The sequence below is a fragment of the Podarcis tiliguerta genome (assembly GCF_965153285.1).
Source record: "Podarcis tiliguerta genome assembly, chromosome: 9".
NCBI classification, from domain to species: Eukaryota; Metazoa; Chordata; class Lepidosauria; order Squamata; family Lacertidae; genus Podarcis; species Podarcis tiliguerta.
In genome coordinates, this window is record NC_139542.1 from 55,363,607 (window position 1) to 55,390,977 (window position 27,371).

At 42.5% G+C, this 27,371-nt stretch overlaps 2 protein-coding genes and 2 long non-coding RNA genes across 12 annotated transcripts in view; 2 read left to right on the plus strand and 2 right to left on the minus strand.

Annotated features, from left to right (window-relative positions):
• The window catches only part of MTMR7 (myotubularin related protein 7), a 40,934-nt gene extending 34,739 nt beyond the window's left edge, over positions 1 to 6,195 (minus strand). Inside the window, exon 1 of one of the 3 annotated variants that reach the window (XM_083458232.1) lies at positions 5,845 to 6,195. In XM_083458232.1, coding sequence (XP_083314358.1) covers positions 5,845 to 5,868 — 24 coding nt within the window. In that variant the 5' untranslated portion in view covers positions 5,869 to 6,195. Of the gene's footprint in view, positions 1 to 5,317; positions 5,447 to 5,844 lie in introns of those variants that run through there. The other 2 variants (XM_083458231.1, XM_083458233.1) reach the window with 2 other exon arrangements.
• Positions 6,196 to 6,230: 35 nt separating this feature from the next.
• On the plus strand, positions 6,231 to 16,165 carry LOC310685727. Of its 3 annotated transcripts, none has more exons than XR_014515439.1 (4): positions 6,231 to 6,325; positions 7,051 to 7,102; positions 9,406 to 9,552; positions 16,147 to 16,165. It is a non-coding gene; the product is annotated as an uncharacterized lncRNA (long non-coding RNA). The 3 variants fall into 3 exon arrangements; XR_014515440.1 differs by lacking the exon at positions 16,147 to 16,165 and adding an exon at positions 14,943 to 16,123; XR_014515441.1 differs by lacking the exon at positions 16,147 to 16,165 and adding an exon at positions 9,653 to 10,186.
• On the minus strand, positions 13,013 to 17,861 carry LOC310657392. Its single transcript, XR_014501736.1, has 2 exons — positions 17,159 to 17,861; positions 13,013 to 15,969 (listed from the first exon to the last, which is right to left on the minus strand). It is a non-coding gene; the product is annotated as an uncharacterized lncRNA (long non-coding RNA).
• Positions 17,862 to 21,383: 3,522 nt separating this feature from the next.
• The window catches only part of SLC7A2 (solute carrier family 7 member 2), a 50,066-nt gene continuing 44,078 nt past the window's right edge, over positions 21,384 to 27,371 (plus strand). The window contains exon 1 of one of the 5 annotated variants that reach the window (XM_083458227.1): positions 21,384 to 21,736. The gene's annotated coding sequence lies outside the window, so the exon portion shown is untranslated. Of the gene's footprint in view, positions 21,737 to 24,332; positions 24,647 to 27,371 lie in introns of those variants that run through there. The other 4 variants (XM_083458225.1, XM_083458230.1, XM_083458224.1 and 1 more) reach the window with 4 other exon arrangements.

Sequence of the window (27,371 nt, forward strand, 5' to 3'; positions counted from 1 at the left end):
CCTCCAAATTCTTCAGGTCGGGCATTGTTTTCTTTATTGGAGAAGACTGAGGCAAAGAAGGCATTGAGGAGTTCAGCCCTTTCTGTGTCCCCTGTTTGCATTTCACCATCTTCTCCTCTGAGTGACCCCACTGTTTCTTTGTTCTTCCTTTTGCTACGAACATACCCATAGAAGCCTTTTTTGTTGCTTTTAACCTCTCTAGCAAGCCTGAGTTCATTCTGTGCTTTAGCTTTTCTGACTTTGTGTCTACACGTGCTGGCTATTTGTTTGAATTCCTCTTTGGTGGTTTCCCCCCTTTTCCATTTTTTGTACACATCCTTTTTTAATCTTAACTCAGTTAAAAGTTCTTTAGATAGCCACCCTGGCTTCTTTAGGCACCTTCCATGTTTCCGTCTCATTGGTATTGCCTGAAGTTGTGCTTTTACTATCTCCCTCTTAACAAACTCCCAGCCATCATGAACTCCCTTTCCTTTTAGTATTACTGTCCATGGGATCTCACCCAGCACTTCCCTAAGTTTTATGAAGTCGGCTTTCTTAAAGTCAAGAAATTGAGTCCTAGTATGCTTGGCTGCTCCTTTCCGTTGTATAGTAAACTTCAGAAGAGCATGATCACTTGCGCCTAATGATCCTTCCACTTCTACCCCATTGACCAGGTCATCGACATAAAAATATGGAACGCTTTCACGAATTTTCAGGAGGGATTCTATCACCTATCAGCAAGTTCAGGTTATGCAATTAAAGACGATTCAGCACTCTTGTGCAACAAACGTGCTTCACCTGACACCCTCCAAATCAGTCTTTTTGCAATAAGGAAAGTGATGGTGATATGCACTGGAAAGTGTGCGATAACAATTGATTGAAATCCCTGTGCTTTTAATGAACAGTTTAGGAACACACTCAGGAAACTGCCTCCTATCAAGTCAAACCATATATCCTTCTAGCTTATTAAACGTCATCTGTACCATACACTGAAAGCAGTATTACACCACTTTAAAGAGCCCTGGCTTCCCTCAAACAATCCTGGCACCTGTATTTCATTAAGGGTCCCCAGAGCTTTTAGGATATCCCTATTCTCGTCACAGACCTACAATTCCCACAGTTCTACACACTTAACAAACTACAATTTGCCATGAATCCTTTGGGGAAGCCATGACTATTTAAAGTGGCAAAATGCCTAAAATCACAGAATCAAAGAATTGTAGAGTTCAAAGGGACCACAAGGGTCATCTAGTCCAATCCCCTGCAATGCAGGAACTTTTTTTGCCCAAAACTGGGCTCAAACCCACAACCCTGAGATTAAGAGTCTCATGCTCTACCAACTGAGCTATCCCTTCTTTAAATGTATGGGATCCTAGTTTCATTTACAGACACACTGCCAGCACATCTCCAGGGTTTCAGTGCAATTCCCAACAACCCTACCTAAATGACAGGGATTCATCCTGGGACCTTTAGAATGCAAAACATGTACTGTACCACTGAGCAAGGATGCAACAATGCTCACACACATAGAGGCATAAGTAGCCAGCTGTTTATTTTAAAATAAATACACGAGAACGTTATACCGATTAATGAACTTGTCAAGACATGAGACTCGGACATCCCTTTGGAAAGAAAATACAGTGGTACTTCGGGTTAAGTACTTAATTCGTTCCGGAGGTCCGTACTTAACCTGAAACTACTTAACCTGAAGCACCACTTTAGCTAATGGGGCCTCCTGCTGCTGCTGCGCCGCTGGAGCACAATTTCTGTTCTCATCCTGAAGCAAAGTTCTTAACCTGAAGCACTATTTCTGGGTTAGTGGAGTCTGTAACCTGAAGCGTATGTAACCTGAGGTACCACTGTAAAATATTTGTGTCATGTCTAACTTTTACATAAGGAAGCTGACACCAGAATTATATTAACATCTTCATATAACCATGGATTAGTTTACTGTATTTTCACATCACAAAACTGGCTGGCCTGGAACTGGCACAACAGAAGAGCATATTGATTTCGTTTCCCAACATGAATCAACAATATAGTGCAGAATAACTTGTTGGTTTGATAGTCAGAGGACAAAGTTTAATTACTTTTATTTTTTTAAACTGAAGTGGCAACTACAAGCTGTCAGGATTCAGAGCAGCTCAGTAAGCTGAAATCTTCCTATACTGCCCATGTACTAACTGGCCCTTCTCATTGGACTAGTGTTAAAGGAAACTCACTGTGTGGTGACATTAGACAGGGCTTTCTCTGTTATGGCATCTCACTTCTGGCACTCCCCTTTAATAAATGAATGGTGCTACAACATTCACTTTTAGGCACTAGTTAAATAGTTATTAGCGTTTTGTAGGGAGTTGACCTCATGTGGAGAGTCATAAATCAGTCTGTTGTATGTGTACCATATTGTGCTATTATATATTATTATCTGCTGTTTCATGAGCTGCATGTAAATTTTATTATTACATTTTTAGTGGGGGGGGGTTGTTCAATCCTGCCCCGGGATCATTAATTGATGAAGGGTATGGGACGCGGGTGGCGCTGTGGGTTAAAGCCTCAGTGCCTAGGGCTTGCCGATCGAAAGGTCAGCGGTTCGAATCCCCGCGGCGGGGTGCGCTCCCGCTGTTCGGTCCCAGCGCCTGCCAACCTAGCAGTTCGAAAGCACCCCTGGGTGCAAGTAGATAAATAGGGACCGCTTACTAGCGGGAAGGTAAACGGCGTTTCCGTGTGCGGCTCTGGCTCGCCAGAGCAGCGATGTCACGCTGGCCACGTGACCCGGAAGTGTCTTCGGACAGCGCTGGCCCTTGGCCTCTTTGAGTGAGATGGGCGCACAACCCTAGAGTCTGTCAAGACTGGCCCGTACGGGCAGGGGTACCTTTACCTTTTATGCTAGACACCCAATGAATGAATGTTGCTGCTTGAGCAACATATTGTAAAGTGTATCTACAAAAAATGTAATGTGTGAAGCATCTCTCACAGGATGCTTTACTATGTACATAAATCCAAGATCTAACTTTCTTCATGTAATATTGTTCTCAGCAAAGTTATGCTCATGTCAGCTCTACACGTTACATGCTTCATAGCAGCCTGATGAGCTTTGACGGGAACTTTAGAGTCAGTCCCGAATTCATATTGCACTAAGTAGCCCATGAAGACCCACAGGTTGAGCTAATCTCAGCCCATTCAAGTGGGAAATGAAAAGAAAAGAAAAAAGATCATCGAAGGCCTGAATATTTGTGATACAAATGTCGTTTCCCCCAAAAATAACCTAAATACTTTCAGCAAAACAGAAAAAGGACTCAGTAACATGGAAAAACTAGAACTTGAGGACAACTTGGACCACCCAGAATGCTGCATTAAACAAACAGATACAACATCAAATGAATGCCTGGTGCTATTATTACAACACAGACGCTAGGGACTCATTTGGCATGTTCAGTGGAAATTAACTTAAATTGCTCTGCTGCCAATATATAGCTACAATGATATAAATGGAAGGAACCACACGCGTTATGTGCCTGAAAAAAAAATTGTGATCTAAGTGCAATGTCTTCTTCATATCTTTGGTATCAATCTGATCTTTAGCACCATTGGTTCCCCGCCCTTTAAGTTAGCACAAAGCATTTTCAAATCAGGTGGGGATCTGGTTTCATCCCCCATCCCCTTTTGCTGCCATTTATGGTGAAGCCTGTTAACAGAAGATTATTTCACTCATTAGATATTTCAGTTTTTAGCAGCTTCCCAGAGGATGTTCTTTCTAAACCACACTAATGGCTCATAATCATTTACAATCAATACTTGTTTCTTACAAGTAAAGTTGCAGGACCAGGGAAAAGCTGTAGCTCAGTGGTAGAACACATGCTTTGAATGCAGAGGGTCGCAGGTTCAAGTCTCAGCATCTCTAGATAGGGCTCAGAAGGACCTCTTTGTTAAACTTTGGAGAACTGCTGCTAGTCATAAAAGACAATATCGTGCTTAATGGACCCATTCCGTATAGGACTACTCCCTATTTTCCAATGTCCTATGTTTTTTGGAGAGCTGATCTACAACATCAACAACATGAAGCAGTAGAAAAGGAGGCTGAGGCATTATTATTTCTCTCTCTCTCTCTCTCTCTCTCTCTCTCTCTCTCTCACACACACACACACACACACACAAACACAGAGTAAATAACAACTGTGGGGAAACCTGATCTAGATTTGATCTATAGCATGGTGTGGGAGTGTTAACCCTTTGGTCCACAATGGTCCTGATCCAGGTTGGTAGTCTTTCATAGTTGCCACCGGCAACACAGATATCTGGGCAAAATGTGTTTTAGACTTCTTGTCCCTGTTGCAAGCATCCTGTTGCAGCACTGCTTCCTTGGGTACCAGAGGGAAAATGCTTCCGAAATCATGCCTGTCAGCCAACCAACCAGTAAAAGAAGTAAGTGACGTGATTCAAAAAATAAGGAATGGGGCCTTGGATGCATTGCAGCAATGTTTCACAAATATGCGGATGACACCTAACTCTATTTCTCTGTAACAACCGGGGCAGGTGTGGTGCACCTGGAGTGGTGTTTCCATGCAGTGGCGGTTGGATGAGGATTAATAAACTGAAATTGAATCCTGGCACGATAAAGGCCTTGTGGGTTAGTGACTCTCAGGTCCAGGAATTAGTTCCTCCCTCTGAAGTAGCAGTTACATAGCCTGAGGGTGTTCCTGGATTCATAGTAGTCACTGGAATTTTTGGCAAGAAAGGAAGAATAAAGTGGAAGATAACATGAGTGGGACTATTGCCAAGCTTTTCTAAACAAACCTCAGGAGCTAGAAACTTGATTTCTTAAATGAAAGTCGAGGGACTTTGGTTGACAAAATAAACAGAAAACAGAAAATTGTGTGCTTGCCCAACCAGCCCACACCTGCCAGCACGCACAACCCTGTCTAAAATGACTATATCAATGCTGTTTCCCATTCATAATCACTTTGAAAAAAGAACAAAATCCTCCATTTTCTGAGTGCTCTCAAGACTGTGTTGACTAGCTATAGGCACATAACTCTTGTTTCTCAGAAGTATTGGAATAAATGCGATAAATGAAACCTTTTTTGTTTAAGATACAAAAAGAAGTAAAAATACAGGATCAGTGTTTCGGGTTTTTTTAAGCAGGATCAAATATCCCACTTCCCGTCTGGGAGTCAGAGGCCTAGTGATGTAAGACCAAAGAACAAGAAGCCATTATTTTGAGTCGATGGCTAATAATAATAAATTGCAAAACAGCCCTTCAGCGCCATAGATCATTCCACATCCATTCAGCCAAAAGGAATTCATTTAACTTCAGCATTCTCTTACGTTTCAACGCTACCTTGATCTCATTCCTGTAGAGAAACTACATCATATTCTGAGCCCTTTTCGTGTGTTCTGCAATCCTATTTTTCACCTGCCTGGAGAAGATCAATAGGGTACATTCTCTTCCACCACCACCACAACCCCTGTCAGCAGACGCGGCCAGGCAGAGGCCTCCAGTTTAATTTCAAAAAAGTGAAAAAAAGCAGAATGAAAAAGGAGGGGACACCTTCCCCCCTGCTTTCAGGGATGGTTGCTGCATTATGGACGAATTAAAAAAAGCATATTCTGAACAAACCGGTGAATATTCTGAGCCTAATACAAGGTCTACTTTAAACAGCCGATGGCATTAAAAATTATGAAAAGCCAGGAAAGGATGAAATAGGTTTTTTTTCAAAGATAAATAAATCACTTTTTTTGTTTTATGGGAGGTGTGTGTGTGTAAATGCACCCCAGCCTCGCCCACACAAGGGAGAAATAAAGGCCGCTTTCAAGGATGCAAAAGGCGAGCATCCATCTCTCTCTCTCTCTCTACCCGGTACTCACCTTGGGCATTCGGATGTGCTCCATGGCGACAGGATCCCTGGGGTTTCTCTCTCACACAACACGCCTCGCAACAGCCGAGGGGGTCACAGGGCCCTATGAAGACTTAAGCGTCGTTACCTCAACACAGAGGGAAACTGGGAGGGGGGAAGGGATGGCTGGAAAGCGGTTCCCAGAGAAGGTGCCTCTGTTTCCGATGCCGCCAGGTCAGCGCTTGGCTCCGCCTCCTGCAGCGGCTGCCATGCCGCTCGTTTCGGCTTCCGAGGCGCACAGGAGCCCGAGGCTTCCCGGCTGGAGGGAGGCCACCAGGCCCTAGAGGCTGCCGGGTTCCCGTTGGCCCCCATCTCCAACCAGAGCACAAGCGCCTCCCGTCAGGTGCTGCCCTCGTTGTTCTCGGAAGGCCGTGAAGGAAAGGCCTCCGTTTGGTGAAACGTTTTCCCACAACTCATTGTGGCCTGTTTCTTCTTCAGAAACGCGAGCGGCTGTATCTATTATTATTATTATTATTATTATTATTATTACAAAGTAATAATGATAAATAAATAAATAATGCGCGCCTCACCCCCCCAACCCCTTCCATCCTAACTATCCAACCTGCCAAAAATTTCAGCGCCTTTTTTGCCATGGTTTTACCCCTTTCCGTTTTGACAAATCCTGCAAATACATTTGGTCGCTTGACAATTGTCAATTTCAAAATCTGAAAAACGAAATATTTTTTTAAAAGCATTCTACAAATACTTTCCATGTCTCCTCAAAATCACCTTTCCCACATATTCCCCATCTTAATAGCATGCCAGTTTATCATCAATAGCTATATCCCACACCTCTTTGTACCAGTCTTCCATTTTATATTTGGCAACCACATCTTAAATCTGCTCTCTCGAAGGAAGAGCTTCACCTGTTAAGTTGCAGCCTGCCAAATAGTTGTCGAAAAGGGGCACCAAAACCCAGGCCATGAGCATAACCAGGATTTTTGTTTGGAGGGAGGGCAGAACCTCAGGTTTTTATTGATTTTTACTGCCCCCCATAACCCAGGCTGGAACAAAAGTTAAGAATCCTGCTTCTTTTAGGGTGACCAGATGCAAAAGGAGCAGCTTTTCTCTTGACTGCATGTTAACAAGCTGCCCCTGTGAAAACCACCTCCTCTTCTGTGTTACCGATAGTCGTTACAAGTAAATTCCTAAGATTGCTGTCTATGTGTTATTTCAGATCTCTCGAAGCGCAACTGCAGGTGTCTGAAGTGTACAAAGGGGAAAGAACGGTGCGTATGTGTTAAAATTTGCTACATGCAGCAGTTTCAATACGTCCCAGTATCTCATGTTGTTTTTATGTAATGAACTAGTCAGGGGTTTTTTTCTGCAGGGGGTAGGGTAATCTAAAGGCACGAAAACAATGCAGAAAACATTTCCTCTGTCATTGGAAGTGGTGCTCTTTCGTTTGCGTTTTCACTACAGTTAACCATAACCGATGCGAACATCACTATCAATATAGCTGGTTGATAATCTGCCATTTTCAGTTTTCATAGTTCCGCAGTTTAGCACATTTTTTATGTTTTTCAATTAGTTCAAATAAAAAACTTTTCCACATAATCCCCTTTGATTTAAATGGAAGCACAATTAATCCAGCTGCAATTTTTATAAAAAGCCATGGCAATTCTAAGAACTGCAGCTACATAGGATTGTTGACATAGCAGTTTCTGCCTATGAAGCAAGGATTTCTTGCAACCACAAAGTGGTTTATTCTAACACTAGAACTTATACTTTTGTGGTATTAGTATGAAACTACGTACTGTAGCTAATCCCTCCTCAAAACCCAAAGATTCCATTTTGTTTATGGTTTATCCCTTTAAATCCTAATCTACAAGTGTAACCAAACTATAAGCACATGGAGCTGAATTTGCTTTCACTCTTCCATAAAACATAACTTTAATCTGCAGAGTCAATTAACAGTTCAAAAAAGTGTCTGAAACTACTTCATGTTTTAAGACATTTCCCAAAATTACTAACTTTTAATAAATTGTTCAATAGTGCTCCAAATGAGATTTTTCTATATTATGAATTATAGTTACACTTTTGTCTCCCTCTCCTCCCTCTGCTGCTTTCCTGTTGTTGTCCTTTGATTGTAATGGTAAACTCATTGGAGACAGGGAGCTTGCATATGGAACTTTAAGTCACACTGCTGGCAGTGAATAAATATTAACAACAACAATTTAATCCTTTAGTATTTCACCCTGATTCTCCTGGAAAACATATGACTTCATAAAAAAGCAAGCTAATGAAAAGTTGCCCTTTTAATTATTTCCAAACCTTATAACTGCTGAACAATTGTTGCACAAATTGCAACGTGACAACGCTGAACGCATGACACTTGTTTAATAGTAAAAGGAGTTAACTAGCTGTCAGTTCAACATGACTACTGGCCTGGCTTTTTTTTTTTTTTTTTCCAATATCCCTCAGAGCTGCCAAGTGTTCCAGAGGACTAAAAGGCAACATGCCAGAGCTCTGCAGGGGAAGTGTGCAAGAGGACAAGTGCAGGACACTTGTCTTAGGTACAAAGCATTCATCCTGACTGCTCTGCTACCAGAAATTCCAGCTTTCCAGATGTTGTTGGACTAACTCCTATAATCGTGTACCATTGGCTATGTTGAGGGGAGCTGATGGTAGCTGGAAACCAACAGCATCTGGAAGGCCACAGGTTTCCTAACCCATATTTTAAGACCTAAACATCTGGAACCGATGGTACTTGAGACCTCTCATATTTGCCTGCCCAGCAATTCAGATCTTCTTTAGAAACCCTGCTCAGGGTGCCCACAAGTAACGTGCCACTGTCAACCCGTAGTACTTTGGATTTGCCTTGGATTCTAAGGGATGAAGAGTAGTCTAGAAATACAATCAGTCAGTCGATCAAAATAAATAAGTGACAATACCGAGCAGCAGCATCTTAGTTGTGAAGTTTCAGCTTTAGAACTCTCTTTTCTTTTCAGTTAAGCAGGCCCACATCCTCACTACTTTTAGGTGACCTTTTAAACTCTCTCTAGCATTTAATGAAAATTGATTTTGCTGTTGTTGCAGTCTGAGGCTGTGGTTCTAAACATATTTAGTAGGGAATAATGAGCCCCACTGAACACAGCAGGACTCACTTCTGAATAAACACAGATGGGACAATGCTTTTTCAAGATACTTCTTGGGAAGCTATGGCAGTTCCACCAATGCAAAATTATGTAATATGGAGCAGTAGTCAATTAAGTTTTACTCAAAGTAGATCCATTGAAATTAACGGCCCTAACTTAGTCATGTTCATTAATTTCAGTAGGCCTTTGCTGAGTAAAACTTAGTTGAATACTAACCATAGATTTTTAGTGTAGGCATTCTTTAAGATGAAGGCCATAAGGTGGATCTAAGATAAAAAATTTTATGTTTATCCTGCCCTTTCTTTAAGACATCGTAGATGGTTTCCTCACACACACACATTTTGTCCACAACAGCCCTGTAATGTGGCTGAAAGGTAGCGACTAGCCTAAGAGTCAAATGACTGATATGCTTCCTTTATTGGATCTGTTTCCAGGCTCGAGCTCAGCAGCTTCCAAGAAATGTGACTTTGTAGATCATGTTTCTTTGATGTTTCTTTGTCATGGTGCACTTGACTTGAGTACAAAAACTTTTCCACTAGTTGGGTCTACCTAGAAGTGGCACATGATACGTTGATCCCGAGGTAAGATGTTTTTTTTTCATTTCATGTAGGTCAGTTTTTCTCAAAACGTGCAACCTTTAACTCTGCTACACGGTGTTTAACATTTAACATGCACTTTCAGAATTATTCATTGCTGTTTTCACCATGGTTAAAAGAAAAAGAAAGTGAGATGAAGGAAACCAGTTGGCACCAAAATGGAAAACTGTTCCTATCTCTGTGACAGAAAACTGTCATTATGTTTGGCTAAATTAATAATATTGTTGCATTTGACAAGATTCCAGAGCAAATGGGAATTTTATGGCAATCATTGATTCTTAATTGTTTGTGCTAGGTGTACGTGGCCCTTTAGCAAATTACTCTGCAGTCGTATTCTGCAGTATTTTATTATACTGGAATAATATTTATTTCTGACGTATTTTAGATTATTGTTTTAATGATTGATTGCCACCCTGTGCTCTAGAAGAAAGGATGGGGTAAAAAAGAAAAAGAGCATTCCCAACTTTAAATATGATTGGCAAAGTGCTAGAGAGTGAGAACTATTTCTCAGTATTTATCTACTTTCTTATTGCATTTATAGCCCACCTTTTTCCACAAGGAGCTCATGGTGGTGTACATTGTTCTTGCCCTCCTCATTTAATTCCCACAACAGCACTGTGAGGTAACCAATAATAATAATAATAAATATTTATACCCTGCCCATAGAGGCAGTGACTGGTCTAGGATCACCCAGAGATTTGAAACCTGGGCTTCCAGGTCCTAGTCCGAAACTCTAACCACTATGCCACACTGGTATTAAATAAGTTAATCAACTACCAGTTAGTTTCCTGGACCAATTTAGAGTGCTGTTTTTTACCAATAAAGACTTAAGCATCTCATAACCCCAGTACCTCAAGGACTGCTTCTCCTCATAGGAATGAAGCGGATCCTGCAATCAAGCCTTTCTTTATGTGCCTCATCCCCGGGAATCCCGGTGAGTGGCAACACAAAAACAGGCCTTTTCAGTGGTAGCTTCCCATTTGTGGAATGCTCTCCCTGGGGAGGCATACCTGACACCATTGTTTGATATATTCAGGCACCATATGTAAGCAGATTGAAATGCTACATTAAAAAACATGTTGTTTAGGGTTGCCATATTTCAAACAGTGAAAATCGGGACGGAAAAGTTTTTTTGGCAAAGTTTTTGAGCTTTTTTTAGTTTTGCCAAAAGTTGTTACTGTTTTTGAACAATTTTAATGAAATGGCACTGCCAACATGGGCTGTCAAATTTTTCCAGACATTTGACCAATTTCCGCTCAGACACTGCTGCCAAATTCTGTATTCAGGATGTATGGCAACCCATTGTTAATAGTAGGGTTATAGAAATTAATAAATGCTAGGATTTTGGTTATTTGTAGTATGAAGGGAGAATGCAAGCTGCAAAGGAATTCCTGTGCTGGCTTATGCCAACCAGCCTGGCTGGCTGGGGGAAGAGCAGGCTTGGTTGTTGTTGTTTAGTCATGTCCGACTCTTCCTGACCCCATGGACCAGAGCACACCAGGCATTCCTGTCTTCCACTGCCTCCCGCAGTTTGGTCAAACTCATGTTAGTAGTTTCAAGAACAGGCCTGTTAACAGCAGGCCTGTTAGCATTACAAAAAGGTCTTGATGAGCCACAGAAGGTTCCTTTGGCCTGGGGAGTCAGAAGTCACAAAGGTTGCTGGGGTAACTATGTTTGAGGGGACAGGAAAAGGGGAGTGTTGAAGCAGGGGCTTCTGGGCAGAAGGAGGAGGAAGTAAGGTTGAGATCCATCTTGGCAGGGAAGGAGAAAAGGTTGCCTGCAATGCTGTGGGCCATGCTGTAAGATCTGGACTCCCTCCATGCAGACTGAAGGTTTAAATAGGTGAAGAAACCATATTTCTTAAAGCATGACCGTCTCTGCCATGTCTTCTATTATCCAAAAGGATACAGACCCTGTATGTGTGCCTGTTACCCCTCACGCTCTTGCCACTGCTTGGCAGAGAGAGGGGCAGGCACTGGGCTTTTGTAACAGTATTATGAACAGGACATTTAAAAATGAAATAAAATTACTTCAGTGGCAGGAATCCTAAGTAAATGGAATTATTTTAGAAACCCCTGGGGGAAAGAGGTAAAATCAGGCCCCACATGTCACATTTTTGGAATTAAAATTGACTGTCATTGTAAGAGGGTTAGAATAATTCTTGGCTGACCCCAGCAAGCCTTGTGATTCTCCTAGATGGTTTGGGACTGCTTATCTTGGCATCACCCACTGGTGTTAAGATCGCCATGCTAACTTCTTAAAAGTTCTGTCAGCCACATCTACTCAAATGGGCTGATGAAGGAGTGTTAATCTTCTAAATACAGAGAAGCACTTGAGATTTCCAAGAATACAGCTGATTAATCAAAGATCATAGGCAAAAGAGAGAACCTTACACAGAACAAGTGAGAAAATTTCAATCTTTATTCCCAAAAGTACTCCACTTGAAGGAAGTTGAAGATGGATGGGGGAGAAATCAGATCATTCCCTGCATGTTTGAATGCAGAGATACAATTCATTTTCCTTTAATGTTAACCAACATTTCAGAGATATGGTGGGAAGGAGACAGCTACTGAAATTAGGATAGCTTGATCTAGGTGCAAAGCTCACTCCCAACATAGATTTGCTGAGCAGCAATGCCTCACAGCATCATGGCTTTGCTATGAAGGGAAATGAAGTGCTGAAAAATACATGTCAAACCAAAGGTGTTAGCAAATACTGTTTCTAATTTAGAACACTGGTATGCACCTTAGACAATTCGCATCCCTTCAGAAATGCAGAGCCCTTTATGTCCTATAGTTTGACTAATTAGATGTTTCAAACTTCCGTTTTATCTCCTTCCGTACCAGTCTTGATGTGGAATTTCATCAGTAAAAAGTGGTATCAAGAGTACCTGGCAGAATAAATTTGAAAATGGTGGATTGCAACTCATCTGCTCTATACTCAGGGGCGTACGAGAGGGGGCGGCGGCGGAGGGGGTGGGCCGCCACTGACTATACTTTCCAAACAGTATCTTACCACTTTAAACAGCCATGGCTCCCACCAAGGAATCCTGGGAACTGTAGTTTGTCAAGGATGCTGAGAGTTGTTAGGGGATCCCCTGTTCCCATCACAGAATTACAATTCCCAGAGTGTTTTTTCCAATCAATTCTTCTTAGGAACTCTGGGAATTTTAGCTTTTTGAGGGAAATAGGGGTCTCCCAGCAATTCTAAGCACCTTTAACAAACTACAGTTTCCATTATTCTTAGGGGGAAGCCATGGCTGCTTAAAGTGGTATGATACTGCTTTAAACCTTTTAGTTCAGACATGATCTCCCTGTCCCTGTCACACAACCTGAATAATGATGGAACCTGTATCATGGGAGGAAAACAAAGCAGGCACATATGATTCCTCCCTTTTTTTGAGCACAGCCATGTTTCTGGCAATTTACTGCTGGAGACATCAGTGTTTGTTTATTGCATTTATCCATCAGCCTTCCTACAAATGGAGCCCAGGGCAATATACAACAAAAGATAAAATATCAAAATACATCAGTAGATAAAATGAATGAATGGATGAATGAAATGAATCTAACTTAGTGAGTTAGAGGTCATAATCCTGGGATTTTGGGGGGATGTGACAGGTTATGTGGAGTAGCCCGCAGCTCTGAACCATAATCTCCCCTGCTCTGTTGGACTCAGCTGCTAAAGCAGGTTGGGCCCCTTTAATAGACGAGGTTGCTCCCATGGAAGGCAGAGCTAGACCTGTACCAACTATTCAAGGCTCAGTGTGCCGTTGACCTCTCCCAAAACAACATTCAAGCTCTACTCTTCTTGAGTTGCTAAGCTGATCACTGCCTGGAGCTGTCCAGGGTGCCAAGCCTCACCTCAGACCTTTATCTCATCTTGCTGTTTGTCCAAACCTGAAGTTTCACCTTGGGTCAGAAACTGTACCGCCGAGGCCATTGCTTGAGACAGATCCCTGCTTGAGCAGTCGGGTATCAGAGCATACACAGAGTTCCTTGCAGAAGAAAGGTTCTGAGAGAAATCATATTGCGGTTCGTAACTGGATGTTTCCAAGAAGACAATACTGAAAGTGAAGTTTCACATATTTGTGGGAAACTAAGACATTTACATGTGTTTGTGTATTACCCAGGAGATGTATGTATTCCACATACATAGGCATGTGGAAGTATCACATGCATGCAAACACTCCAAGAGTTATTTTCCCCAGTATCACTCAGAAGTAAAGAGGGCAACACAAAGCAAGAATTAGTTATGAGTTAAAATTATACAAGTATGCACTCCAACTCAAAGGCATTTTTTATTTTTATCCTGACTCTGTATGAAGGGTTTTCCCATGTACTTTTAATGAAACATTGTGACATGACACATTTCTTCCCCTGTGATGTGCTGTTTGGCCTGCCAACTTCCATGACAGAAAAGATTAGCGAGAATGCTGTGGAATTTATTTATTTTTAACTTTGCCTGAACATTCTTGCTGGTTTATAATTGGAAGGGGGAAAAAACCCTTTCTTCTAAGAGTTGAAACTCAGGAAGTATGTGCAATTGAACAATGATAATACTTCCTCCATAAGCAGGACCTGAGCACAATAGGAAGCTATCTTATTCTGAGACAGACCATTGGGTCCATCTTGCTCAGCATTGTCTACACCAGGTTTCCCAAACTTGGGTCTCCAGCTGTTTTTGGACTACAACACACATCATCCTTAGCTAGCAGGACAAGTGGTCAAGGATGATGGGAACTGTAGTCCAAAAACAGCTGGAGACTCAAGTCTGGGAGAAATCCTGGTCTGCACTAACTGGCAAAAGTTCTTCAGGGTTTCAGGCAAAAGTCTCTCTCAGCCCTATCTGGAGATGTCAGGGACTCCAGCTGGGACCTTCTGTGTGAAAACCAGGTGCTAGTGCCAATGAGCTACAGTCCTTCTAGATAGCAATGGGAGTATCCTGCTCATGCTTCTCTGCAACTAGCAACCAGAGGCATAACACCTCCACTATTGACATCAGGACACAGACTTCAAAACTAAAAGTAGCCTTCTTTTCTACATGAGTTAGCTCACCATAGGCAGGAAGTCACATACATGACTTTGATCAACAGCCCTGAAAAACTATGCTTAGTGTCTTGAGATGGTTGTATGAGGGTCTTCACCCTAAGCAGTTCTCACAGTTCTTGAATTTTTATTGTTGTTTGAAGCTTTGCCTTCCAAACACCGTAAAGAAGTTCCTGTGAGTCATTCCCCACAATATGTAATATTGCTCAAACCACTTCAGGTTTTCAGGATCTATCTAAAATAACGTATATTTGTTATTGAAAAGTTGGCTTCCTTGACATTTGCAACAGAAATACTGGAGATAAATCTACGTATTTCTCTCTTCAGATAGATCATTGTGATACTATTCTAGTCCCTAATAACAGCAGCAAAGATACAAGTCAGTTCACCTGCTCAGGCAGCTTTCAGTATAATATATATATACTATCATCTGCCCTTCTGCATTCTAAGTAGGACAGAGAAGCCAACTTTGTTTGAACTCTACTTTGTTAACTTTATTGACTTTTTGGGACGTTGGTCTAAGGGAACTGAATGCAATCCACTTACCTGTAAAAGAGAAAAAGACAGTGTTTGGACACAATTTATACAATTTATACTCTCTGTATTCTATTTCTGTTACTTGCCCTGTAAAAGTTAGCCCTTAGATGTTAATTTTACTTGCAACATGAAAAATAATGATATATTCTATCTTACCTGTGTTTTTATGATCTACATTTAAAACAATAAATTAAAACAAACTCAAAACAATAGCAGAAGCATCAGTGAAAGACCAAGGCTAAACCTAGCATGAAATATGCACATTACTCTTCCCAAGTAATTTCTCCCCCAGTATGGACATCATTGTTGCTGAATTTACCATTTCTGGGATGGTACAGCTGCTGCATCACCACAAAAACTCTGGGAAAGCCAATAACTTAAACAATGGTTTTAAAGAAAAGGGGAGGGAAATACTTCTTTTGGGGGGAATAAAGAATAACAGAATGAGGTGGGGAGGTGAGGAGGAAGAGCACACTCAATTTAAGGCTGGAAAAATAGCAAATGTGTCTGTTCTTTTGCTCTTCAAAATATGGCAATCTTATCTTGAGGCATGATCACAGCATGTGGCTGGCAGCTGGCACAGAAGATGGGAGAGTTGAAATCCCCCTAGCAATTCACTTCACGGCATGGACCTCATTGGTTTAGGTTATTTTGGTTGAATTATTCTGATTGCAGGATTGCAGGAGGTACGCTCTAGGAGGCTAAGGCAGGCAAGGACCCACATCCCAGGTGGGGCTCACTACCTTGGGAAGGAGGCATGTGATTCCTCAGTTGGAGTAGGCTCAGGATGGGTCCCATGCCTCATGAAGCCCAGATGCTGCAATGAACATGCAAGATATAAAAAGAAAGGTGTCCTCTCCAGGCTGGCCAGATTGATTATATACTGTATCTTGATAACTGATGTTGCCATTTTCCCACTGCCATTAGAAATCTTCAGCATTCAGATGACTTGCCTCGGGGATAATTCTTAAAGAACCAGGTTCTTCATTTTTAGTGCAGTGAGTTTCTCACTCTGACCTTCTGTTGACTGGGATAGACCTTCGGGACTTGGCCAACTCGCTTCCTGATATTCTTAACAAATGTCAAACTTTGTTTGAAAAGAGCATTAAACTATATATTTATACACTCTTCTCTAAGGGCACCAAGGCTGCTTGGCTGATATGGGTAGCTTTTCCTGTGGGAATCGCTCGTTCAAATCTCAGCTTTTCTTTGCAATAGTAAAAAAACAAAAAAGCCCAACAACAACAAAACTGTCACGATCTGATCTTGCTAATCCCTCATGACTTCTCCAACACAGATGTGCTCAATTGTCAGCTGGGATAAATGTTTGACATGGACAATGACTGTCATATTAATTTCCCACCAAAGATAAGAGGTACAAGATGGGAGAGATGGGAAGATTCTGCAAAGATGGCCTCTGTATCTATGTGCTCCTCCATCTTTTTTTTTTTTTTTTAGGGAGCCTATCTAATATATGTACACATAGAATACTAATAACAAAACAACAACAGTAACAACAATGATAACAATGTGGTTGAATGTAAAGAAACAGTAAGTTAAATAGAACAATGGTGGCCAATCTTTTTGGCAAGGATAACAGTTGTTGTTAGCATCTATCTGCCTTGAGAGACAATCGAGCTCACCTCTGCGGGTGAAGTCAAACTGCTGTGTTAGCAGTGACAAAGTGACCTCCCTGGGGTGCTAGCCTGGGCAGTGTGGAGGTCCTGGGCTGCCCAAGCTACAAGACCTGCCACTGCTAGACCCAGCCACACTGATGTGGTCCAAAGGAAAGCAGAATAATACATCTGGCACCAGCTTGGCTGCATGACTTGCTGAAAGGAGGCATACAAGGTACCATCTAGCCAACTTAGGTCCCATCCCTGACCTAGGCAATCCAGGGCATATAGTGTCACAAATAGAGAGAAGTTGCATAAGAGATGGATTCAAATGACTCATTTAGACATGAGACACACTCAGGTGAAAGCATGCATCTATTCATATCTAACCTCATGTTTTAGACCTGCCATCTCCAATCTGAAGTCCTACATTTGCTCTAGACTACAGCTTCTATCAGCCCTAGCCAGCACAGCTAAAATATCTGATGGGCACAAGATTGAGGGAGACTGAACTATAAACTATTGCAGGAGAGAGGGCAAATATGAGTACATCATCATCTGTTTTTGACCTATCATCACTTTTTGTTTCATCATCTCAGCCCACATTTGCCCTCTACACAGAAGCATTTATTCCGACAGCATTGCTATTTGGATCAAATGAAAAGCTCCTGCTTAAACACTGTTCTAAACCAGCAGAAAGCTAGCAGAGTTTGATTGCAGGAAGCAGATGCAGCAACAAAGCCATTGATTGAAACCCACAAACCCACAAAATGATACCTTCTACCTAGATGGGTCTGTGCAGCTTCACTGGCAATGACATTGCATCGAGCTATGTTTAAAAATACCTAATTGCTCAATGTGCTACATATGTGTTGCTACTGTTTGCTCTGTCTCTGGCGAGATGATTGTCCCTTTCCTACTACCCTACCCCCCTCATAAACCTCCTTTTTTCATTCCCAGGGGTATGGTACTTTAAATTGCAAAACACGCAGTCTATTGCAAGCCTATCTGCAATAAACCATGCATTTCTTGTTCTCTTTCTCTGGGAAGGAGTGGTTTGTACATTTTGAATAGGGGAAAAATAAACACCTACGTCAGGGTGGGCTCAGGGGAGGGATCCAAATTTCAGATACACCAACACTTGATACTGTGGGGAAATTATTAGGGTGGTCTACAACAAAGTTTACTGACAGCAAGCCCATTGAAATTAATAAACATAACTAAATTTACACTCATTAATTTCAGTGGGTCTACTCTAAGTAAAACTCAGTTGACTACTACCCTTGATTATTAATGGAAAATATACACATTTGTTAATTTCTTATAATAAGTTTCAATGGCTTGTGATATTTACAGCCTAGGTCTATGCATGTTTACATAGAAATAACTCCTGTTGCATGCCCAAGTCTGTGTAGACTGGAGGTAGCAGTCATAGGTGACTATTTATAAAATCTAGTGCAAACTGATTTCTCCTTCCACAGCTTGCAATCTGAAACCTGCTTACTCAGGAGTTATCCTAGTAGAAACAGCAGAACTTCTTCAAAGTGCATGGAGATAGGTTGCAGCTACAACCATTTATTTTATGTGCTTATTTGGTTTTTCGAACCGACAACATACAGGCCATAAGCAGATCTTTTCACAAATAATTTATTTCACACTATTTGGTTTTTGTCTCTGTTCAGTTGGTTTTTTTGCCACAGTATGTGTGTATGTTCAGTAAAGGTTAAAGGACACACTGTCCTGGATAATAAAATCTTGTATTTATCTAGTGGGTAGCTATGATTCAGTCAGCCCAGTTTAAAATTGCTCTTGTTGTTCTGCCAAATAAATTTGTAGCATGCCCCAAAGGGCATTGCCTTCTTATCCAAAAGAGATGTACTGGTTGACATTATTTTCTCCTTGCAGACATTATTGATTCTGAATAACATTTCCCTCAAGGGGTGGAGAAGTGGGTGGAGGAGGCCCAGCTAAACAGATGCAGCCTGCTGGCGTTAGACACACTTTACCCTGCAGAGGTATGTTTTCCCTGGTTATCCACTGCGTCATTCCGGTCCAAGATATCACCCTCTACTTAGGGATGTGGATAAGTGCCACAAATTAGCTTATGTTGTGCAATGTCTAGGAGACAGAGAGAGTACCATGAACTCACTGGATGGCCTTAAGCAAGCCACCAATTCTCAACCTCAGTTACCCTCACCTGCGGTGCATTGGCATGATTAATAGTGTTTTGAGTTTAGCAAGGGGGGAGTAGGCTGTATGCCAGAGTCCCTTACAATTCCTGGATCCAACAAGGATCCAATTGCTGAAATAGCCATGCAAGCTTCTTGGTTATGACCCCTACATATGGACCATTAAGGTAACAAAGGAAGTGGTTCTGTGCTAGACAGCAAATGAGTGGAACCCCCCTCCCTCTCCCTGGCTGTTAGCATGAAGGACAAAGGCCAGAGTTCAAATAGTATAGTGATGTTAGAAACTGCACATATTCTCTCGCGGTCAAAAAGTACTGATGACCACTTTAGCAGGGAGATTCAAATGGGATGGAGAAATAGGGTACTGCAGCAGTGGGGTGTAAGAGAGGGTTTGCAGGCTGACTAGTGAAAGGTAAATCATATAATTTATTACCAGCAAAATGGTTTTCCTGCATTCTTGTTTGGATGGGTAAACCAATCAGCCTGTCTGCTGGCAACTGTATGTTTATCATTACAGACAAAAATCAAGGGGAAATGTGGGCAGAGTTTAGTGACAGGATTACAAGTCATTTAGAGGAATAAAAATATTTAGGCAGAGTAACACGGCATATTTTGTTTTAACAGTTGGGTGCTGCATAGAATGCATGAGAAAGAAACCTCATGTTAACTCTGAAGTACATCAAAGGATTTCACTATCCAGTATAACATTTATCAGAGGGATTATAATAGTATGGATAAAGTCAGTCTAGGCTAAACCTGAGAGCTTCTAGTGTCTGATCTTTCGTGACAATAAGAATTTTAACTGAAAGGGTAAGCACTGTAATCCTTCTAAGTTGCTGTGCACAGTCAAAAGGACCCTTTGAAGTATGTTAGAGCAATGCTTTTTAGACCAATTAGATCTGACAGTGTGTTTTTAGCTAACCCTTCTATGCACAGATATAGAATATGTGGCAGACTGGGGGACAAATGGGCTTCATTAACTATGAACCCCGAAATCTGGGATCCCCTCGAAGCTGGTGCCAAAATGTGCAGTTGTTTTGCAGCGTTTTGCAGGGGAAAAAACAATGTTTTGCAGTGCCCCACAAATGGAGTAATAGCCACTCAAACTCGGGGGTCAAAGGGGAACCAAAAATCCAGCATTGTACAATTCACTCCAAAGTGGCATTCAAACTTTTGCAAAGATTTTGCCACATTTTGCAGCGAAACCCTCACATTTTGCAATGTCCCACAAATGGAGCAATAACCACTCAAACCTGGGGTCAAAGGGTATCTAAAACACTTCAAAACTTTTGCCAAAGTTTTTCGCCATTTTAGAGTGAATCGGACAACGTTGCATTTTGGGGCATTAACTATGAACCCAGGTTTGCTGTATCAATTACTCCATTAGTGGGGCACTGCAAACACGGGGTTTTCACTGCAAAGTGCTGCAATACTTTGGCACCCGTTTCAAAGGGATCCCAGATTTTGGGGTTCATACTGAATGAAGCCTGACAAATGCTTGAGTTAAAGCTCTCCAAGCAGCTGCATAATTAAGCTGGTTTCCCTACAAGACTGGATGCACCTTTGCAAGGTTGCTCAATCAAGACTATATCTTGCAAACCTTCTAATACATAGCGCTTCTTCTCTCCTTAAGGCTTCCCCCCCTCCATACAAATAACACTGTATCATATATAAGGGTGAAAAGAAATACTGCTTGTTTGTAATCTAGTTTTCATTTTTAAATAGGGTCAATCTCTGATTTACTTTACAGTAAAATAATCAGATAAGCAAAACTTCAGCCATTCTGGAAGGATGTGTGGTATAGTAGTTAGAATATCAGACTATAACCTGGGAGCCCAGGGTTCAAAATACAATATATATATATTAATTATATATATACATACAATATATATATATATATATTAATAGTGAAATAATTATTAAGTTCTAACTTGTTTTCTATCTTATATTTTGGAAATGTACATCCAGGTTTTTTTCCCTTTAAAATTTTTGGGGCGCTCCCCAACAGAGTGGGGCCCTAAGCTACAGCTTGTTTAGGTTATACGTAAATCCGGCACCGATAGGACTTTCTTCTGAGGAGATACGGTGAGATCTGAAGCATTTAATCGTGCATCTGGATCGCAACCGCGCAGACCCAGCCTTTGCAACTAGCTTCAAGCAACGCTATTAATCTCCAGGCCTTCAGCAAATCAATTAAGTTTAATTGTGTGTCCGTCTGTCCCCCTGCTTTTTTCCTCCCGATGTGCGCGCATGACGCGTGCGGACTCCAAAGCGCCCCTCTCCAAAGAAATGCACGGGGAAGAAATGCACGGCGTATCCCTCCGACGGCACCTTGGCTGCCTGCCGCCCATTCCCCAGGCTCCAGCGGTCTGCAAGCAGCGGCGAAGGGCTGCCCACAGCCGCCGCCGCCTCCTCTACCCATTGGCTGGAAGAGCTGGGCGGGCCCGAGCGCAGACCGAGCTCCCCGGGGGGGGAACGCGAGGGAGGGGCGGGGCTTCGGCCGTTCTAAGTGGGGAGGGGGCTGGCCGCGGGGTACGGGGGGGGGCTATTTCTGTGGGAAACTCCCGCTCGCGAGGCGGCTTGTCGGGGAGCAGCAAGCGGGCAACAGGCTCCTCTCCAGAGACGTCGCCCTCCCGGTCGCCCTCTTCTTCCTTGGCCGTCCGGCTCCAGTGAGTGGAAGTCCCCTTCCCCGCCCTCCCGGTCCTCTTCCTTCCCCCGCCACCGCCTCCTTCTATGGGCGTCTTTTCTGGAACTGGCGGGAAGCTGGAGCTGTTGTGAGGTGCGCTTCACACGGCCAGCAGATTGTGAAGCGAATTATTGTTGGGGTTTTTTGCGGGGGGGGGGCGTGTTTCCCGTCAAGGGTCTGTGTGTATGTGTGGGATACCTTTTTGCAAAGCCACGCGTCTGTTTGGCCAGTGCACGTGGGAACGGGTTACTTTTCCTCGCGAGGGGACGGGACGGGAGGGTCTCCTTTTAGGCGCGTGACGCTTCCTCGCTGCCCCTGCAGAAGTCGCGATATGGAAGGGTGGGTGGTGTCGACGCCGTGTTGGGCCTGTGTGCATTAGCTGCCACTTTGGGCATGTGGGCAGCTTGCTAAGTTTCCTTAATTATCGCATTCTGCCGTAACAGAATGGTAGAGTTGGAAGGGACCCCAAGGACCAACTAGCCCAGAGGTTCTCAACCTGTGGGTCCCCAGATGTTGTTGGACTACAACTCCCATCCCTGAGCTCTGGCCTTGCTAGCTAGGGGGTGATGGGAGTTGTAGTTCAACAACATCTGCAGGGATGAATTTGCAGCTGCCCCATACGGGGATCGAACCTGCGACGTGGGCATTGTCAGCACTATGCTCTATCCCGCCGTTGGTCCATTGGAATCCTAGGATTGTAGAGTAGGAAGGGACCCCCGAGGACTATCTAGTCCAACCCCCTGCCATGCAGGGATGAATTTGCAACTGTCCCATACGGGGATCGAACCTGCAACCTGGCCGTTGTCAGCACCATGCTCTAACCAACTGAGCTGTCCATGCAGGACTGTTGTGTGTGGGAGAGAGATGCCTGCAAGGATAACATGTGCTCTTCTCCCACACACCCCCAGTTCAGAACAACCCCTGTGCCATTAATAGCCTCAGGACAGGCAGGACTTCAGTGAAGGCCTCTTCTCCCGCCAGTGAAATTTTGCGCCTGTGCTTGTTGAGTCTCTGCCCGCCCTGACGCTCGCAGAAGATTCAGGAATCTTGCCAGGAGGAAAGGTGGTGACCTTAGTAGTAGTACCTTCTCCTTTTGCAAACGTTCGTATCAATTACACTTTCTACCGATTTTGAAGCACTACCTGGGTGTGTGTCCCTAAGCCACTTGTCTTGGAAGAAGCTGCAATGGAGCCCCTAGAGTACTCCAGACAAAGTGGCTTGAAACCTGAATCGGGGCTTCTGGGAGCCCAAAAAGGAAGATGTATGTTAGTAGGATGCAAACTAAAAATAAGCTAGCAAGCTCCCTCGTTCTCTCTCTTTTTCCTTTCCCTGGTTGTTTATGTTTGCTATCCCTGGTTAGTGTTATTGATGTTGTAAAGGACAGCTTGGGACTGGGGGTGGGGGCTGATTCTGTCACATTTTCTGGGTTGAGCTGGTTCAGGCTGGTAGCAATGTATATTTATAGTTTTACCTCATGACAGTATGTGCCATTCATGCAAAGACCGTGACAGGAATGCACTGCCGTACACACTGCAGAATTAAACCTCTCAGGCTTTGCCTCAGCTGGGCAAGGTAAAGCACCAAAACATCCAGTTTTAACTGAAAGTGTGATTTAAAGGAGGCTGAAGCTTTGTTTTCTTTTTTTTCTTGCCAGGATTGTTGTAAAGAAAGTGTGGAATTGGCGGGTTTTCTGCTCTCTGTCAATCTCTTCTCCTTTCCACCTCTAGACCAAGCTTTGTGCATTTGGGGAAGCGGGAAGAACTCATATATGCCATTGTCACAACCCGCTGTGCTACTTTCTGCTGAGGAAATCTCCAGATCTCCAGATTGCACTGGTCCTTGGAGGTACTCTGTTATGCAGGCATAGGCAAACTTGGCCCTCCAAATGTTTTGGGACTACAACTCCCATCATCCCTAGCTAACAGGACCAGTGGTCAGGGATGATGGGAATTGTAGTCTCAAAACATCTGGAGGGCCGAGTTTGCCTATGACTGCTGTTATGCCTCCGAAACTCAGTGTGGTGGTGGGTCTTTGGCAAGCATAAATTTGGCCACCAAAAACTTATGGAGCCCTGATTTATCTCCAGACCAGATAAGCTGCACAGCTTGTGAAAATGAGTGGAAATCCTTCCAGGCTTCAAGCATGAAGTTCAAGTAAGCTTGACCTAGGTCAGTTTTGTAAATGTCTGAAGGTGAAATTGGATGAAGAAAAGGGGACTGTGCTAAAAACGAAAACCCCATAATATGCGGGAATGAAAACACTTGACATTGTACCATGTGTGTGTGTTGGCACCCTTGGTTGCAAACTCATCCTTTGTTTCTGCTGTGTTGTGTATGTAAGGGAAAACTAACAATGAGATCTGATATGTCACATGTGTCGATTGTTACACACTGCAAGGAGAATTTGATACAGGGCTGCCATTTACTGTGGCAGTCCTGCGTTATTCACAATTTCTAGTAATGCTCTAGTATAGTTTATTCCTTGACAGGCAATGATGATCTATGCATGGGCTGCTCTAGATCATTAGAGATCCACAACAACTTATGACTATACAAGGGTGCTCTTTGACTTCATGGAATATATGACGGCGGTTTCTTGGTTGTCCATCTTCCCAAACTTAGAAATGCCTTCTGACATTGCGCAATTGGCATAGAGCTGCTCTCGGTTTGGCACAACTTCATCTTGTGCTATGTAGATGCGACCTTAGATGGGAGAAAGCTGAGGCCATGTCTGCATTGCTAGGTTGCTGAAAGGAAGAATAATAGTAAGGAAAACAATTCAGATAGGACGGTAACAGCCCCTGACAGTACTTCATTACCGGCCCTTGTTGTGGAGCTACTACGCAGCATCTACAGAGAAATGGCTGTACTGTATTGAAAGATTCTCAGAGATAAGATCTTCGCTGTGTTTTCCGTGCTCAGTCTTACTCTTCTTCTTCTGGGGGGAAGGCAAAGAAATGGATCAGTTCTGCAGCATAATGTAGCCCTTGCATCAAACCTTTAGGTATACTGCAACATGCATTTTAACGCTCGCATGAAGTGAACAGAGTAGCGTAATTAGCATGCGCATAACTAACGCCCACTTTGTGCATGTGTGTGTTTGTTTACACGTGCTTGCGTTTTTCTTTATTTCTGCATCAAGCAGTAGGGTGTTAAATAATGACCACTTGTGTACCCAAAGAACATTTCTTCAGGCCACAATCAGTGTCGTATACCCCTGCTGGGGCCCTTCTTTCCTACGTTTGCACTTTTTGGTCAGTTGACAAGAAATTTTGAGCAGAATCTGAAAGCTGTGCTAAATTGGCCGTGCTTCAACAAAGCAAGCAGCTGGTGCAGCTTTCTTGAACAGCTTGTATTCAGTGGAAACCGTGGGCTGAAAAAGGCAAGCATTCACTCTTAGCAGGGCCTCTTTGCACATTTTGTTTTTTAGGTAAGTATCTATTTACAGGCCAGGAGAAAGTGCTTTGCATCTTTCAGAACTGGCAACAATAGTGTTTCTGTCTAGTTAAACAAACTGATAATGGAATTGGGCTTTTGTCTTATCACCCCATTGTGATGAAAAAACCAAAATACTTGAAAATGTTGCAGTAGTTAAAAGTTCCTTAACCATGTTATGCAAGATGCTTACAGTGGATATATTCCAGATCTGTTAAGAGTATAAGGGAGTCATGCCATTGATTTTACTGAGTTGTATACCCTGTTGCTTTGGTTATAATTGATGAGCTCTTGGAAGCAAATTCTGTTTAAAACTGTTGCTACTTGCTTTTGGGGAAGGTTGCCAACTTTATTTCGGGCAGTGTTGTGGTGCTTAAACAGCTGCATCAGAAGCAGAAATTCAACAGGTGAAGCTTTCCCTTGACTGCATATGCATGTTGGAGAAAAGGCTTCATTGCCTACATTTCAGTTTTTCGCATAGCTGTTAACACATATGAACCTTGTAAGGAAAAAGTTGGCAACCGTGTTTGTAAAATATTATCTCTTCTTACACTTGGCAAAGTTATTTCTTTTTTGGTATGTTAAGACAGGGATAGGCAGACTTCAGGTACAAATCATTAGAGATCCACCAACAGAGCTTGGTGCAAAAGACATATAGGTAGAATTCATAGTTCATAGTCCATAAATATATTTTGATTACCCAAACTTAACTGGCAAGTCTTCCAATCCAGTCCAGTTCCATAACACTATGTTTTCTTAATTTCACCAGTATAATTTTTTGAGGGAGGGAAGGAGACTAATTTTATTCCTGTTGTTACCCAGTTTTGAGTCACCCATCTTTGTTGATCTACTGGAAATCACTCAGTGATCTACCAAAGAGTTCTGCCAGCAGATCCTGATCTATCTTTTGCCCACCTCTGTATCAAGGTGTTCTTCTGGAGATTCGTGGCAGATGTGCAAAACATCTAATAAGAGCAGCTGCAATAACATGAAAGTACCAGATACAACAAAGAGTCTTGTGGTACCTTAAATAACAAATTTATTATGGCATAAGCTTTAATGGACTACTGTGCTTTATATCAGCGCACGTATACATGATTAGGTGGGGGATTGTAAAAAGTGAAATCAGGAAAATAAAATGCAGAAAAAGTTCAGACAGTGTTAAGTCACAAAATAGTTTTTTTTTTTTAAAAAAAATAGTTTTTATTAAAGATTTTCTTGGGTTACAGAAGTGCATTCATCGCCTCTATACAGTTTTTGATAACATAGATATCCAGGCATTGGGAGACCGTTTAACACATGTGCCAAAGCACCCTTTGACTTGGTTCAGTCAACAAATGATAGCTTTGAAAATTCTGATGTATTGTAATTCAGAATCTTCAAACCATGCTAGAGGCAGGTAAAACTTTTCAACAAAGCTGGTGCAGCAGCAGGGACATTCTAACAAGTTGGTCTCTTCCATCAACCACTTTGTGCTGATCTGAAGCCTTTTTTCTTGCTTCACTTGTGCTGCCGCCTTCTTCCTAGTTTGGCCATGGCAGCTACGGGTACTGAATAGAAAAGGCCCATCCATCTCTTTTTGTTAAAGAAATGTTAATCACAGGGAACATTTTAATAAGGAGAAAAGGTAAATGGATTTTTTTATAGTGCAAATCATATTCCTGTATTTCAGTGGGAACATCATAATGCAATCGATGCACTGAATGCTGCTGGAGCACTGTTGCTTTAGCTGTTAAGCCCCTGTAACAAAAGGAATACCTAACATGGAATGTACCATGTCTACAGACATTGCAGGTTTAATGGTTGCTGGCTTCAAGGCTCTTCTTTCAGAACGGCAGAGGAGCGGATTTTGTATGCAGCCTAATAATGGATAGTGCACGAAGATCGGCTGCAGCTAAGTTGAATTTGAAAGCAATGGAAGGGGACTTGAATAATGGTAAACTTAAGTCACATTGATTTCAATGGAAGTTAGCTGTGGTTATCTTGTAGAGATTTCACATGTGACATGGATGCTTCCAACGGATAATAACACTTCACAAAATATTACCCCCTCTTCTTTTGCCATTGTTTTGCACCTGGAAAGAATGGAGCCTCATTAAAAGATAGCATCATATGAACAGAGCGAAACACTGCACAACTTGGGGTAGGGATTGTTTTGTATATTCCTGCAAAGAGGAATCCTTTTGTAAAATGTATCCCAAGAACACTCCTATGGTGTGTTCTGTCATATGACCCCTGAGCAATTCTGTAGAAGCAAGTAGCAAGAAAGTGTGAAGGGTATTTTTACTGATTGT